The 18,553-nt window shown below is 38.6% G+C and overlaps 1 protein-coding gene across 2 annotated transcripts in view; it reads left to right on the top strand.

Moving 5' to 3' along the window:
• The first annotated feature begins 2,699 nt into the window (after window positions 1–2,699).
• The window catches only part of LOC133124841 (anosmin-1-like), a 49,325-nt gene continuing 33,471 nt past the window's right edge, over window positions 2,700–18,553 (top strand). For both annotated transcript variants that reach the window (XM_061236372.1, XM_061236374.1), the window contains exons 1-2: window positions 2,700–2,891; window positions 16,287–16,334. In XM_061236372.1, coding sequence (XP_061092356.1) covers window positions 2,700–2,891; window positions 16,287–16,334 — 240 coding nt within the window. The remainder of the gene's footprint in view (window positions 2,892–16,286; window positions 16,335–18,553) is intronic.

Here is an 18,553-nt window from a genome sequence, read left to right on the forward strand (position 1 = left end):
CAGAGAATGCAGTCTATGGCAAACATTATTAATGTAATTATATGTGGTATTTTGGCAGTGGGCTAACCTAGTATTTTCTTATTTTCTAATATGCAAAGAATTCCTGGGAAATATGCCTGTGTATGTTGTTGTCCAATGTCAGTGTCTATTTTATCATGTGGGCTACAGCATGAAAAATCAGCTGGCCCAGAGACACTCCACCAGATCTCTGGCTGGCAGATTGATTAGCATTTCTTTTTTTTTCCGACTTTTCGAAAATTCGCTTGACATTTGCAAAACATTTGGAAGGAAACATAGCTACTGTCCTTTTTGACATTTGATCGTGAATAATGTTACAGCTTTATTACTCATTCATTTTTGTATCAATGCTTGCTTTGAAGTTACTAATAATGAACCTAAGCCTTACAGCCTTCTGATTCATTAATATTTGTACTGACGTCTGAATCAGTTTGGATGTTCAAAAAAGTTTAAAAAATAAGCCTATTGTTGGCATATGTCTCTAACTGTTTTTTGTCTTATTCCTCAGCCTCATGGCTTCCTTGACTATCATTGGCAAAACTCTAGTCCTCATGTTAACAAATACCAAGAACAAACTCCAAAGGCAATGAAAAGCCTATAATCAAGATTAGATATTGACTTATTTCTTATACATGCATAACATAACATAAGGTAATGGCGAACAGGCCATTCAGTCCAGCAATGCTTGCCTTTTCCTATGCCTAAGTGTACCTACTGCCTAGTTTGCCTAAATTTAAATAGAATCTAACACCATATCAAGCCTGGTCTTGAAAACCCCCAGTGTTTCTGCCTCCACTACATGTACTGGCAAGCTATTCCACACACTGACCACTCGCTGTGTGAAAACAGTATGGAATTTCTCTTTTGCCAATTTCCATTTGTGCCCTCTTGTTCTGCTAAGCAAACTCACCCTGAAGAATCCCCTATAATTCACTTTGTTAATTCCTTTAATGAATTTAAAAGCCTCAATCAAATCCCCCTAAGCCTCTTTTTACTAAACTTGAAGAGATTAAGCATCCTAAGTCTATCCTCATAACTCTTATCTAACTATTATACATTGAATCAATCTGGTTGCCCTTCTCTGAACATTTCCCAGTGCCTCCATATCTTTCTTACAGTGCGGTCCCAAGAACAGCACAGAGTACTCCAAGTGTGGTCTAACAAGAGTATTGTATAAGGTAAGTATAAATTCCTTGGACTTATACTCAATACTCCTGGCTATGTATCCTAGCATCCTATTGGCCTGCAAAATGGGGGAACTATGTATAAAAATGGATGTAATTCCGACAAGGATTACCCGGTATGGATGTAAATACCCTTAAATTAAAGGTGACAGTAACTACGGCACCCATGACACAATCGTAAACACATAAAATGACAGTACACAGCCATCAATGTAGGCTACTTTATGCATATCATTACAATGCACTGATCAAAGTCTCTGGTCACGGCAGGCTCTACAGGGAAAAGCCTCCTCATTTGCCTCTTGAGTGGGATTCACATCTAAATTTGGTTGATTTTGTAATTCTGTTTTGTTTATTAGGATGTATGGGTATGAATGAGTGTCCAATGTGGGAACGGTGGATTTGTTCTGGACTGGAATAATCAAATTTTTTGCTCTGAATGTGGATTTTATCTTTCATGCATATACATATTTATGTATGGTATTCATGCAGTTTATACTGTAGTGCAACAATCTCATGTGAGCTGAGATTTCACAGCTCTGAAAATTATAAACACTCCTTCAGCAATAATTTAGGGTAATGATTGACTCTGGTTGATGATTATTACACATCGCTCAGATTAGAAGAAAAATGTCAACCCCTCTACAAATATGCATAAGAATGAATGAATAGGAACCATGTGTACTTTGTAAGAGTTGATTTAACACAGAGAACATTTTACAGTATGTTTAAAACAAATGTTTAAAAAAGTTGGGTCCTTATATGTGCAAGAAATATAGTTATGTATGACATCATATATTTTGAAAGGTTATGGCCCATCATTCTTTAGAAGCATGCTTTAAGGTTATGTTCCGCCAAAAACGCATCTTTGGTCTTCCAGAGCACTTCAGAGGCACATACTTCAATTATCATGAGGTATGGACTTGAAAATATAGACTTGGACAAAATATGTAAATGAGCTCATTTGCATACTTTATTAAAGATGGCAGAAATTACAAATTTTAACATTTTTGTAGCAGTCTATAATCTGAGCCAATTAAGATATCGTTATAATTCTACCAGCTTCTAAATAAGACATGTTTGAAGATTGTTGTGTTTTTATCACCAGTACCCAATAGTCAGTTTCCTATAAATTTACCTCATGCATAAACAGCACTGATATTTTGGCACTTTAGGATTTAACACAGAACTAAACACAATGACCAAAGACTCCTCTTCCTCATAAACACAAATTTATCTGGCCTCATGGAAACAACAACATTCAGGATGTGTATTTGATACACATTTTAAAATATTTTTTTCATTATCACACTTTCTTTTATACCTGTAATTCTGCACGGCCACACCTGCCAATCACCCTGAGAGCCTCCAATCGCACATAGCAAACAATTCTGACTCCTCCTTAGTGGCTTATTGAAGTTTCTTTACTTTCTCCAGCATACTTATCACATAATCTAGCACGACCTGAGTGAGGAGATAACATACCACGGCCACGCAATGTTTACAAGTAATTACATAGTTTACCTGGCATCTTTTCTGTGGATTACAGCGTCCTGCAGCCTCAGGAATACCTCTGCGAGGAAATATGATGAGTTCTTCTCGACGGGAAGCACTTGCCGTGCGAGATGCGCATCGAGATGTCTCAGCCTCCACATTACACATATATCTACACTTTCCAAGCATTCTCAGGTAGGAGCGCATTCCAACAGTGTTCACCGTATGCGCGTTGATACACTGATGCACTGCACGCACTGTCTTTGTTACAATAAACGTTTTTTCCCCCGTATAGACTCAAACCGGTGGCGCACAAATATGAATCTGCGTACTCGACATCATTCACAGAACTTGTTACTTACAAGGAAAATTGTTTTGTGCACATGTTTTGCTTTGTCTGGAAAAGAAAACGGTCGGTGTCATTTAAGTTCCAGTTCTGAAGTGGAAAAGTAAGTCACTGTAAAATTACGTGCCACTGTAAAATTACTGTCGCTGTTCAGCTGAATGAAGTTGAAAGTAAGATTTACTAACGGAGCTGACCCTCGTGGAGTAAAATATGCAAGGGATTCTGGTTAGTGTTTCGGAGGATTTGACGACCAAAGTCAGTAATATTTTGGGTATGCTTCGGATTGTGAACAAGCGATTTGAAATGAATGACATGACAAGAAATACCTTGACCCTTGTCACATTACTGGCAGCCAGGGAGCACAACTTGCCTACTGTGTAATTACCGCGTTTGCTTGATGTGATAGTTAATAAATACATATATTTATACATTGCTTCAATACGCATGTACCCTCACATACACACACGCATGCTTTGGTTTATGTTATTCTCAAATGTTGATGCATTTTACCTCCATCTTTTTCGTTGATTCTGCCAATCTGTTCTATAAACAAGCCAAAACAAGGTTTCAAAATAAACACAAAACCCCATCTTTGAAAGAAACAGAAAACATGCGATTGTCCACTCGCCAGAGGTTCTCTTGTAATACTGCTGACTGAGTTTCAGATTAGATTCAACACTGTATAAACTATAATTTACAAACATTACCCAGAGGATACACACAGCTAAACAACAAAGAGGTATGCTTTATAGCAGCCTAATTTGAATTTAATATGGCAATGTTTTAGCTTGAGGATACCATGCCATGGTTTGTTAGCTCAGATGATGAGAGTACTTTTTCACTTTTTTGCCTCTGCCAAGGGTTATATGCTACTGTAGAGTCGTACACTACAGACGGGTCTTTGTGGTGAACCAGTTATTGACTAGTAAAGTTTACACAAATGCTCCCACTAACAGAATCCTAGAGGGTGCATGCGTACTCTGTCAGAGTTAGGCTAATTCAACACAGAACATTTTACTGTGTCTGCCACCCAATAATAATAATAATAATAATATTAGTGCTACTACTAGTAGTGGCTGTACTGCAGTGGTGGAGTAAATATCACATTGGTGATTCATCACTCATCACTTACACTGAAACATAGCATAACATAACATACAGTGGCTTCTGAAAGTATTCACACACACTTTATTATGCACACTTTATTGTGTTGTAGATTTCATTTTAAATGGATAAATTGCCATTTCACCCGTCAATCTACACTCAATAACCCACAAGTGAAAAGGTGTTTTTAGACATTTTTGCAAGTGTATTAAAAATCTAAAACTGATAACCAAGCCATGAAGTCCAAAGAACTCTCTGTAGACCACATACAGAGAGTTCCTTGAAAAAAAACAGCTTCAGTGTGCACATGACCTCAGACTGGGGTGATTGTTCACCATGATAATGATCTGAAGCATACAACCAAGACAATGCTGCAGTGCAAATGCAAAGCCTGGACTCAAACCCCATAGAACATTGGTGGAGAGACCTGAAGATGGCAGTTCACAGATGGTTCCCATCAAACGGAGCTTGAGAGGATATTCCAGAATGGGAACTGCCCAAATCCAGGTGTGCAAAGCTTATAGACTTACCCAAGAAGACTTAAAGCTGCCAGGGGCGTCTACAAAGTACTGCTTTAATGGTCTGAATACTTATATAATTGAGATATTTCAGCTTTTGATTTTTATAAATTAGCAAAAATTTCACTTTGTCATTATGGGTTATTGCATGTAGATTGATGAGCAAAATGGCAATTTTATCCACCACACAATAAAGTGTATGTAATCACGCTTATGAAAGGTTCACCAGTTCTCACCCAGTGGATAATGGGAAACACACAAGTGCATTTAAAGCATGGTGGAAAATAAGGCGCAAGGTCCAAAGGGGCTGGGATTATGTGTGTTCACATGTGTTAGAGAAAAATGCCCTTTTGCATATTTCACAGGTGAGCATCGTCTGATGAAACAGATCCCAGTAAAAACAACGATAGCTATACTTGAGTTTAACTTTCGTATTTATTTGCAAAGAAATGAAAGAAAGTGAGAAAGCTTACTGGCTTTCTGATTTGAATCAGACATAGATACACACTTTTCCAGAAGGGGGGGCTTTACCAAAACAAAAAGACATGAAGCTGGCCATGAACATTTATCAGTATTTTGTCTTCTGAATACCCCTTGTTGAACTTGCTGTAAGACCAGAATGTGCTAGCTGAGAAGCAGAGACATTAAGGTCAAAGGCTGTCTGTCTGCTGGGAGAGAGACAGAGAAAGACTCATAGTAAGCACTTAATTCAGAAAGTGGTCTAATAGTAATAAGGATTATCACTAAAAGGTTATTTGTAATCACGTGATTGTCTTTATGTTAACACACCAGAATCAATTAAGAAAATTACCCTTACATTTCCCTCCTTTTATCATTTCATGATAACAAAAACAATTTTCTGATCACATTACCCTTACAACATGCTATTAGTTACTTTCGCCTTCCTGTCAGCTTGGACCAGTCTGGCCATTCCAGTCTGACCGCTCTCATTAACAAGATGATTTCCCCCACAGAACTGCTGCTAACTGGATGTTTTTTTTTGTTTTTCACACCATTATCTGTAAAGTCTAGAGACTGTTACAGTGCATGAAAATCCCAAGAGATCGCAGTTTCTGACATATTGAAACCACCCCGTCTGGCACTAAAAATCATTCCAAAGTCAAAGTCACTTAGATCAAATTTCTTCTCCATTCTGATGTTTCATCTGAACATCAACTGAGCATTTATATACAGATTAAAGGAATGTTTGGCATAATGTTTTGCAGCACAACTACACAAATATAACTGAGTCTTCTGGTTTATATTGTGTCTGAGAGTGTTTGGATACTCAGTAGTGGAAGGATTTACATTAAAGTCTCCATACATTTCTTAGCTATTGCAAAGAATATAGTCTCCTTTCTTAAACTTAAAAATGTTGAGGACTGGAATATTGATGTGCTGTTCTCCAGGGGGCAGCATTAGCCCTGCATGCAGGTATGGAAACAGCTGTGATTAAATGTAATCAATGTAGCTGTGGCCCATTACCTCATCATTGGGTTACATAAATGAGACCTGGTTCTCAGACCTGGGAGAGAGAGGATTTTGCTTTTGGCTGGATGGACTGAGGATGGGGTTTTTGTTCCTCTATTACTTTGGTTGGACCTTCGCCTGCCCTTTCTCCCATTGATTAGTTTTGTTGCCATTTCCTGGTTTTTGTCGTTTAGAGTTTCTTTGGGTTTTTTTGACTGAATAAGTCATTTTGATGTATTTAATTTCTAGTCTACAATTTTTGCATTAATGAAAATATGGTAAGTCAGACCTGCCTCTAAGCTTCCACCAGCACATACATTTCCGCTGCACACATAATAATGGCAGAACTGTATTGCCTGCTTTCACACTCAACACACTTGGACTCATTTATCAAACATGAGCCAAAGCCAATTTGACTGTAATTTGAATTAATAAGCCAATTGTGATGAAACAATCACAACTGTGTTCAGCATTAAAACAGGTGATGCTTCATCTCTGATGAATTTTATTTTTTATTTTTATTAAAATGTTTTATTCATGCTTAATTGGAGTTAAATATAAATTCCATACAACACGTAAACAACGTTTGCTATACATAGAGCCTAGAAGTCATTGAGGCTATTGTTGCTATTGCTGACCTCTCTTTACATTACATTTAATATGTTGCCTTGTTAAAGACCGGACCATCTCCATCATTCTCCAGACACCTCCCTGTGGCTTTGTGCAAGGACAGAAAAACGTTTCACTGTCACCCTTCGTGGTGATTCCAGACAGCAACGTATCTCCTATAATTTGGCAAATGTGTTCCAGCATACACAACTGGGCCAAACTATGATTTTCCCCTGTGGCTGATGTGCTTCATTTGTGGAGTTTTCTTTTTATGCCTTTTGTTTAATGTCAAACCGCTTTAATTTTACCTGTTACATAGAGCATGGAAACAGAGTTTACAACAGTAAGGCTTTAGTCTTCCCCATCCAATGCTTACAGTACTGAATTAAATATGTTTCTTGGCTTGTAGTTCTATTAACAGCACTTCAATTTCTACTTCAGGGAAGTTTTTTTCCTGGGTCTCTTTAGATGGTCTGCAATTGAATTCCTTGTATGGTATTTTAGGGGCATCAATTTATGCAAATCCTAAATTCAGTGAACCTGCTTTTCATTTTACATTATATTACATTTTAAAACACAAATCCGAAGTATTATTTGTCACAAGTGATGCAAATGATGCCTCCAGGCTTAGCCTCCCACTGCCCCTTGTTGGCACAAAGCCAAGACAAGAGGTCTAACTTTGCACTTTTGATGCCATTCAGAGAGGTAGTCAGGCATGGGGGGAAAAACCAGGAAACACTGGGATTTGAACCCAGAATCTCCTGTTTACTAGCACTTTAACAAGCACTTTAACTAAGCCACGGCGCCATTCTCGGCTTATACATTCTGTTCAAGACTGTGTGTTCACCTGACCTTCATACGTAGAACAGTCAGATGACTTCAGCAGAGGGACCAGATAGCAAGCAGCCATCCGTCCGTGTGGCACAATTGGCTAGCACTTTCGGCTGTTAAACGAAAGATTGGTGGTTTGAGCCCACCCGGGGAAGTTGCGCTTTTCTCCAATTAGTTGTCATCGTAGCTTGCTGAGCCACAAGTGTCACCCAATTTAGGCTACAGAGCCAGGTCTTTGCTCACACTAGGCTGTTTTGCTAGATCGGCGAGAAACATTGCAAAATACACATTTCAAACAGGTGTAGTTCCGGAAATATTTCCTCATACTGGTCAAATGACAACTCGTTCCGTAGCTCTGCTTCTTTTACATTACATTAAAACAAATAGAAATCACATTTTAAAACAGAAATCCAAAGTATTATTTTGTCACAATTGTTGCGTTGTTAAAGGATACAATTTTCCACCCACTTCTTCTTGAGTTATGCAATCATGTCTTCTCCACCCACACCGCACCACCTCTATGGCTTCCAAACTTCCAATTCCAAAGAAAGGCAACCTCACCCTCCACAGCAACTACAGAGGAATTTCACTCATGGCAGTCACAGCTAAAATTTACAACAAATTGATCCGCAACAGACTTGTTCCAGTAATGGACCTAATCCTGCAGAGAAATGAAAACGGCTTCAAGAGAGGTCGCTCAACTATCATGCAAATTCCTGCACTATGTAGGATATTAGGGGAAATGCGCAATGCTAACAAGGAACTTACTATCATATTTGTGGATTTCAAGATGACATTTGACTCAATAAGCAGAGATGTTATGTTTGAAATCCTCACTCACTACAGCATTCGTGACAATGTAATAAAAGCCATCAAAGCACTCTACACCAACACCAAAACGAGAATCCTCACAACCGACGGAGAAACTGACAAGTTTGACATAGTAGATGGTATTCTCAAAGGAAACATGCTTGCCCCTTATGTGTTCCTCATAGAGTTGGACTATGTCCTTCGCATATCCATGGACTAAACAACAGCAAAGGTCTCCAATTAAAACCAAGCACCAGCAGCAGACACCCTGTAACATACATCACTGACCTGGGATTTTCTGATGATCTGGCACTCCCATCTAACCATTTAACAGACGCAGAAGAACTACTCAATGCTCTCGAAGATGCAGCAGTACACGTAGGTCTCTATTGCAATGCAACATATGCAATCAAGCCTCAACCCCTCCATCACTTCTAAAGTCGGCGTACCCATTAAGCAAGTACCTGACTTAAAGTACCTGGGTTCTTATTTCATGGACTCAGGGAAAGACCTCAGAACCAGATAAGCCCTCGCTTGGGCTGCATGCAACAAATTCAACAAAATATGGACATCAAATCTCCCAAACCAGCTCAAGATCAACTTGTTCAAATCACCGGTTGTACTGATGTATGGTGCAGAAACCTGGACCATAAATGCCAGGCTGTACAAGATTAGATGTTAGATGGCTCCTACACTAATCTGCTACGCAGAATCCAGAACCTGTCATGGAAGAACCACCCAACGCTACAACAGTTCTATGGCAATATTTCAAAATTGAGCGAGCGCCTAATCGAAAGACAAACACAATTTGCTGGCCACAGCAATCGGGCAAATAATGGAATCGTATTGGATGTTCTGCTATGGAAACCTTCAAAAAGGAGATCGCTGGTTGAGGACCCTTGCCATTATCTGCAGTGATACTGGCATTGACAGGTAGGACTTGTCAACAATGATGGCCAACCATTACTGCTGGAGGAAGTTGTGCTTGGACTATCGCCCAAGGGCGACCAATGATGATGAGTGTTCAGAAACGGCAATGGCCAAAGTGGGGCTTGACCCCACAACCCTGAGAATAAATGTAACAACAGTTAGTTTATCCTAAAAATAAACTGGTAGTTACCAGCTCATGACATGGGCTAAAGTGTTCACTAGCTCATTACTACAGCTAGCAATTTGGATCAATCACAGCATAAAAGTTTATTTTTACGACAGAATTGTTCTGTGATTTCAAACATAGCGGGGCAAAGTCAATGAAGAATGCTAGCTAGCTAAAACAAAGCGGCACAGTAAACCCCACTCTCAACACAGAATGTTGTTGTTTTCGTGTTGCAAATCGGTAACCGTTCGGTTACTGTATTTTAGCAGAAAGAAAAATATTTGTTTTGCATGTAGCTAACTAGCTAGCTATAATAACATAACTTTCTTTCATATTTTGAACTCACTATAGCTAAAGTTTAATTTACTCAATTTGCAGTAAGTAAGCCTAGCTAATGAATTAATGACACTTATTAACTTATTATTAATGGCACTTTCACTAGACACATAAGTGAATTCATAGTCAGAATGACTGAAAATCGGCGGAAATAATTATCTGTATCTTCAAGTTATCTTGTGCCATTAAGCCATATACCATGAATGTAAAAAAAATTAAGACTTTTGAATATATGAAGATTGATACATGTAGCATACTTCTAAATCTTCAGGTTGTCACTGAAATGGCAAGTTTTATCAATGTTGCTGCAGAAAATGCCAGTTGCCAAACAACCTTTTACACATTGCTGATTTATTTGTAGAAATATGGGAGTGCCTAATATTCCAGTATTGCGTATATTGATGGGAAAGTAAACCCAGATACATATTTATTTATATACTGTCTAGTTCACTCATGGATGGAAACATGCAGTTTGTCATTTTCCTGCATTATACAGCAGAGGAATGCAAGCAGTGTTCAGGAAAATAAACAGTAGCTCTGTTCATGAACTCTTTCAGAAAGCACCAGCCACATACATGATTTATGTGAGGAACTCTAAAGTAAAAAATCCAGGTGTGTCAATGCAAAATCCATTTGAAGTCATAAAATACTGCAGTTTATATTCTGTTTTCCATTCCTGATGTCTGGAGTATTGGAAACCATGGCTTGCATTTGAATAATGTCTCTTTTAAGGAAAGAAAAACAAAGCCCAAAGCTATATTGCCTTGTTTGGACTTTGATGAAGTATGACCATGGGAGGAATATAGGCCTAGCCAGGAGTACTTGTCTCATATGTATATTATATTTAGATAAGACAGGTATAAATGACAGCCTATATGATAGACTATTTTCTCCCTTTGGTAAAAAAAACCAGAAAACAATTGCTACATTTATCGGCTCTGAACGAATATGTAACCACTGGTTTCAAAAAGTTTTAATGTATTTCACTGGATGTCAGGGATGCTCATACAAAGTTATTAGTAATGTATAAGCTTTATGTGAAGTTAAAGGTTATTGAATATAAAAAATGTGCATGGGTTAAAAGTGATGTATAATTTAATACATTACATTACATTACAATTAATGGCATTTGGCGGACGCTCTTATCCAGAGCGACGTACAACAAAGTGCATACCCATAAGCAGGGATAAGTGCGCTGAAAGGCCCTAGAGGGAAGTACAATTTCAACTGCTACCTGCACAAAGAAACAGATAAGGACCAGGGCCTATTTTTTATTTATTTTTTATTTATTTATATAATACCACAGCATGGAAATGTATGAGCAAACCCCTTAACTAGCCAAACATACAATACAATCAAAATGTATAACAATTTCAGAATTATACACCACTGTCTTATGCTTATTTATATTTGCATTATGTTATCTTATTATTGTAATCTGTTGCAACAGAAAAGTGGAAAATGGTGGTATAAGCAGGAAAGTTGAGCTAAAATGTCTTTTAAATTGGGGTCAACTGATTGTTATGTACAGGAGTGATCTTCTGATTGACTGCATTGTCATTGACAAAGCCATTTGGGAGTTCCTTTTGCATAGATGAAGTTTAAAATATAATTTACCTATTTTCAAACCAATTTCCATGGTGAAAATGAGAACGGATATGATCAAACTGAAAATTCATGCTGTTATAAGAAAACAAAGTAGAATAGGATATAGAAACATTGTTATGCATCATAATGCAAACTGACTATATGAAATTGACATGAAATTAGCAAAGTGAATTAATGCACTTGCATCTCATTCACTCTGTTTCTTTCTCTCTCCGACACACACACACACACACCACACAGCAGGAAAAGAGACGGGTAAATATTTGTCTTGAAGAAGGTCCTGGTCTCAGAGAAGGGCTAGCGGGCAGGGAAGGCCATATCTTTTAGCTTTGGGCTTGTCTCAGGGCTCCGTTCGAAGCTGGGTTTAACAGAGAGAACACATTTTATCTGTGCAACACGGTATTCCAGTAACTTTTACCAGGATTTTGATATGTTTGGAGTCATATTGTGGCGGCACAGATGGTGCAGTGGGTAGCACTGCCGCCTCACAGCAAGGAGGTCCTGGGTTTGAATCCCCGTCGGCCAGGGCCTCTCTGTGCGGAGTTTGCATGTTCTCCCCGTGTCTGCGTGGGTTTCCTCCGGGTACTCCGGTTTCCTCCCACAGTCCAAAGACATGCACGTTAGGCTGATTGGAGAGTCTAAATTGCCCGTAGGTATGAGTGTGTGAGTGAATGGTATGTGTGCCCTGAGATAGACCGGCGACCTGTCCAGGGTGTATTCCTGCCTTTCGCCCAATGTATGCTGGGATAGGCTCCAGCCCCCCTGCGACCCTGAGCAGGATAAGCGGGTTCAGATAATGGATGGATGGATGGAGTCATATTAAAAGTGCTTTACAGCGAAGAAGGGGGAAATTCTCCTCAACCATAACCAATGTGTAGCAACCACCTGAATGATGCAACGTTAGCCATTTTGCACCAGAAAGTTCACCACACACCAGCTGAGGCGGAGAGGGTGAGAACAATTATTTAGGCAATTATATCAGGGGGTCACAGGCTGCAAGAGCCATGTATGGAATTTCACCAGAACCCCCTACTCTTTGAGATGAGTGTCACAGGATCTTTAATGACCACAGTCAGGACCTTGGTTTACTGTCTTATCCGAAAGATGGCGTCTCCTACAGCACAGTATCTCCATCACCGCACTGGGGCATTGGGGTTTATTTGACCAGAGGAATGATCACCCCCTACATTTCCAGCAGCTCCTCATAAGATCATGCAGATACGGGCAGGAGCTTCAGTTAATGTTCACATCATCGGAATGGGGAAAAAATGTGATCTCAATGATTTTGACGGGTTGGTTTGGGTATTACTGTAACTGCTGATCTCCTGGGATTTTCATGCAAAACAGTATCTAGAGTTTACTCACAACATGTCAAACCTTGCGGCCGATGGGCTACAATAGCAGAAGACCATGTCAGGTTCCACATCTGTCAGCCAAGAACAGAGAACTGAGACTGCAGTGGGCACAGGCTCACCAAAACTGCTGAGGCATACAGATGGTAGGGTCAGAATTTGGCAGCAACAATGTCAATCCATGGACCCAACTTGCTTTGTGTCAACAGTCCAGGCTGTGGTGGTGGTGTAATGGCATGGGGAATGTTTTCTTGGCACACTTTAAGCCTGCTAATACCAATCAATCATCGCTTGAATGCTACCCTGGGTGTGTCGAAGTGTTCCTGAGCAAGACACCCCCAAATGCTTATTACGAGCTGGTTAGTGCCTTGCATGGCAGCCAGTCGCCGTTTGTGTGTGAGTGTGTGTATTAATGGGTGAATTAGAAGCATCACTTGTACAGCGCTTTGGATGAAAACACTACATAAATGCCAACCATTTACCATTTGTGCATCCCTACATGGCCGCACTGTTCTTTTAATGGCTACTTCCAGCATGATAATGCACCATGTCACAAAGCAAAAGTCATCGCCAATAATTCAGGAGCTGACTGTAACCTATGTAACATGAATAGGATCACACATCTGGCAACGTAACCTGGGATACATTTAATTTGTAATTCAGTCCTTATCCTGAAGGTGTCACTGTAGGCACTCAGTCAGTAATCAGTGGCAAGCAGTCAACAAAACCGATTATATAACTAAGGGCCAGTTGAAATGCTTCTGCAAGGGGTTAGGTCTCTCATCCAGGGGTGTTCCATTTTATCAAAAACAGCCCTTTGTGAATGCAGGGTTTTGTTTGAACCAAACGCTAAAGGTTGAAGTCATTACTAAAGGCCATAACAAGTTGCTTATTTTAATCAGGTGTCAGTGGCCTGTTCTTACTCTGTTTCTAGGATACTATTGGAAACTGCTGTGGTAATCAAATTATTCATTGACAATTAAGGTACACTAGTGTGTTGATTGGCTGCAGAAAGATTACACACTATACTCAGTGTGTTTCCACATTTTGTTGAAAGAAGAGTATATTGCACAAAATATTGCATATTTTAGTTGTTTATGGAACCATTCATCATAAGTGTGAATTGTGAAAGCTCCCAGTCAAAGAACAATTTTGTCTGACAAAGAAACCTTGAACTATATTGGGTTTGTCTATGGAATTCCTTTTGTAAACATTTTTTCTGGGAGTCTAGGAATGCATGGGATAAAGGGGTGGAATTCTTTACTCCTTCATCTGTGTGGTGTGAAATATATGAGAATTTAGTGTACTGTACTTTCGTAGATTCTATTCATGTGTGCTGAAATGAGAGTGATGTTGGGTAGCATATTTAAGGCAGCAAAGCCCTGCGTCTACATTGTCTACCATTACCCGTGTGTTCCTCTGTGGGTATGTTCTGCTCCCACTAATTCACACAACAGCTGCTGAGACTAAACAAAAACAATGTTTTCTCAAAGGCTTACAGCAAATAAATGACAAATGATGTCAAAGTCATGTCATTCTTTAGTCAGAGACAAATTGCTTCTTCACAAAATTTGTCAATGCAGGCTAATTAACTGGAGCATCTGGCTAAACAATAGTCAATTTGCACAGTGTAACTTCAGATCAACTTTGAGAAACACTGCTGTAAAGAAATTAAAATAAAATACTCTTGGTCAAGCAAGATGAATCCCAGAAACATGAGCCTGTCCTCAGTCAAATCATGTTGATAGAAAGGCACAGTATTTCACACTACAAGGTGAGTTTGACATGTTGTTGTAGTATTCCTTTCCAACAGAATGTGATGATAAACGATAGAAAAGACTAAAATTGTGACCATAAAGTGAGGAAAAATGCCTTTTAACTATCTATTTATCAAATTTCAAAAGAAAAGACAATGATCTTAATTAATCGGTTGTTTCATAACAGCTAATAATGGCCTTGATATGGCCCATTCAGGTAATTTCACTGTTTTTACTGCCTACTCTGTGACACTGGAACGAGTGTCAATAAGGCATGTTCCATCTAATGTTTTTTTTTGCTACACTGTAGCATGTTCTGTGTTAATTCAGCCATAGTTTTTTATTTCTTATTTAGAGCATGATAATATCTGCGTGTGGTACCATAATAGGGACCATTCTGAACCTGAAAAAAGTACAGTTGTTTGGAAAAGTGCACTGTGAATTGTAGCAGAATGTGGTTGTGACTTTAAAGAATCAGCATTTGACCCATAATTGTTTCCCAGCAGTTGATATGATAAGGTGAGGTAAGGTGATGCTGTCACGGATCAAAATCAGCTGCCATGCTGCGGATATCTGCTGCCAGTTGCTGGAGCACTGGGAGACATGTCAGAGATCACTGGAGTGATGGAGGATGTGTCATTTATAATGAGCCATGAAAGACCGTCTGGATTATAATGAGAGGCTTTGTTAGTGCAGCAAGGTCATTGCCTTTTATTTAGAAAAAGCAATTAGTGATTATCTCTAATAGGCAAGGTATCTACTTCAAGCACTACATGACAATGGTTATCATTTATTGAATTCCAGTCAACTACTGTGGTACACCTCAGGTCGTGTCTGAAACAGCTTACTTGCCTACTATTGCATATATAAATTAAGTACCCTGGATGAGTAAGTCGTTAAGTAGGTGGAAAGTCTGGAGTGTACTTAAATGGAGTGTACTTAAAATCCCAAGATGGTATATGTACTTCCTGGGTTTCACTGTGTGTGCGAAGCTACTATGTCTTCAAAATATCTCCTAAACATACTGCAGACTGTCCGACATATCCTCCATACATATACCATTTTCCAATGGTACAGCAGAAGTGTCATGAGACAACTGCCCTTGTAAAAGCTCCACCTCTTCCTCTATGGTAACACTGAGAGAAGATTTTGCCTACTTAAAAACTTTCTCAATCAGTGCACTCACAGTCTACATTCAGGAGTACAGTGCACTTTCTGACATTGTCCAATGAAATGTCCATTTTCCATTTTCCATTTCATTCATATCATTAACGAACCCATTCTCAGTGGACACTAAATGTAAGCTATTGTGTTCTATAATTTCAGTTAAAAAGTTACAATGTTTTTGGTATGTGGTCTAGTATTACATATTAACATTTATAATATACAATCATTGTTGATAATATTACACTATATCATTAATATTTAAGAAGACAAAGAGCATTCTAATACTGAATTCTGTGTTTTTTTATTATGTCGTGTATTATAATGTCAACAAACAGAATGGATGCAATTCTAATATTGCACTGTGAAATCCAATTAGTGATGTAATGTATTATATTATTAATATTATAGAATATAACAGACCTAATGAATTATAGTGTGGAATAGATACATTGTTTATTCAAAAGAAGAAACATCTCTTTATGTTCTGGACATTTTAATCATGACAGTTGGAATGCATGCAATTCAGATTTTACTGTGAAATCCAGTTAGTGATGTAAGGCCCACTGTTTTTTTTCTTCTTCTTTAGAATAATGGATCCCTGGTGTGGTGTCAAAATCATAAGCATTGCTCTAAGGTAAGCGGGAACCCAGCGGAATTTCATTCAAATTAAATTAGCATACATTTAATTCACATTAAATGTATTCAGGATTATTCATATTTAGCTAAATGCAATGTTATTTTATAAAGTAGCTGTGTATGAGACTCTTTCAATAATATCTTTGGTATAGAAGTGACTTTGGAATGAGTTGGACAAGGATTCTAACACAAAGATGACATTGCATAAGTGTCACAGCACTGCCTTGCATACCTCAAGCAAATTTCACTGTAAAGTACACATTAAAATTTTGACCATAGGTCACCTCTTGCTATGCAATGAATGCGAACAATGTTAATGTACAGTAAATGTTAGGGATGAAATGGTAAGAAGTGATTATTATTGACTTCTAAATAGGGTGTACCAAACAATAACTACGACTACTTGATAATATAAACAAACGTTTACAGTAATGTGCAAAAGTCTTAGGCACCTGTATAACATTCTGTACAGATAAGGTTCTGTCAGAAATAATACAATGAAAGGTCCTAAATAAACGTACTATACATTTGACATTACATTTTTGTAATTTGGCAGAATAGTTAAAGACTGAATCAAATCGATATTTTTTGTGACCACCCTTTTGCGTTAAAACTGTATCACTTCTCTGAGATTGCCAACGCTGTCCTGCAGTTCTATAAGACAATCAGCATGGAGGCTCTTCCAAGCATGTTGGAGAGCTTGCCACAATTATTCTGCAGACTTTGGTTGGCTCCTTGCTTCTGATCTCAGACAACCTTGATCAAGTTTTTATGTAAAAAGTAGTTAATTGCTTAGAGTAATATGTTATTTATTTATTTATTTTATTAAATACAAAAATGTCTCCGTAAAATTTAATCTTTTGGAAAATGAATATTTGGAAATCTCAAATGTGTTCTTTTATACTAACACACACAAAAAAATCAACATATATATGATAAAGTCTAGGGTGTGTAAGACTTCATGGGGGCGACATGGCTCAGGCAGTAAGAGCAGTCGTCTGGCAGTCGGAGGGTTGCCGGTTCGATCCCCTGCCCGGGCTGTGTCGAAGTGTCCCTGAGCAAGACACCTAACCCCCAAATGCTCCTGATGAGCTGGTTGGCGCCTTGCATGGCAGCCAATCGCCGTCGGTGTGTGAGTGTGTGTATGAATGGGTGAATGAGAAGCATCAATTGTACAGTGCTTTGGATAAAGGCGCTATATAAAAGCCAACCATTTACCATTCTGCGCAGTACCATATGTTTTAATAAATGGTCAATTAGTGCGAATTAAGATCAGTGTTACTAAAATAACATCTTCATGTGGAAAGCATTTTGTCTCATAAATGGAAAGGAACGAGAGAACTGTTGAATTCAAACAGCACAAATGCCTCTCAAGTCATCAGTAATTGCTCTGTCACTATGTTTATACAATCATCTTTTATAGAATATACATATTTAACTATGCACAATTATGTTTTTATGCCAGCTTTTTTTGGTATGCCTGTCATACATACATAATGCCACAAACAAAATGCTGACCACAATAGGGCCATTTCTCTTCAGTTCATGGATATAGAGTGAGTGATTGCTAAATGAATAGACGGGGCAACAACTTCCACAGGATACTATGACAAAGGAACTTTGATGCATGTTGAATATTTTGTCCCTTGACCATTCCTAAGCCACCTTGGTCAAAACATTCCTTAATTTTTTGTAGTGAAAAGTTGCTGGAATGCTGTCTTGACTTTCAGGTGAATGCCCAGTTCAATTTGGTTGAAAAGTGAAAGCTTCACTTGATGACTCGGATGTAGCTAGTCTGGCTAGCTATATCCTGGTAAAACCTGAGCTATAACATTAATCATGATGTTCAATTGGTGCATTTACAGTTCAATCACAGAATTAAAGTTCTGTATAGCGCACTTCACAGAAAACTGTTGCAAGGACACTTTACAGAGCAACACAGAAGGGAATAAAACATATCAACTCTAAGCTCAGAAATAGCATATGCTGTAAATGACTCCCTTATGGGGAGAAATACCCTCAAACAGTGGCTAGAAAAACTCCCCTGCGTGAAGAAATCTTGGGAGGAACCAGCTGGAAACACTCTAACTTTACCTGAGCCATTTTGTCTGTGATCTTCTTTGGAAGCCGGACTCAACGTTGACACTGAGGGCACATTCATTTCGGGTGAGGATCTTTGCATATACTGAAAATATAGGAAAATGTATAGTTTGCCAT

The sequence above is a fragment of the Conger conger genome, chromosome 3, assembly GCF_963514075.1.
Source record: "Conger conger chromosome 3, fConCon1.1, whole genome shotgun sequence".
NCBI classification, from domain to species: Eukaryota; Metazoa; Chordata; class Actinopteri; order Anguilliformes; family Congridae; genus Conger; species Conger conger.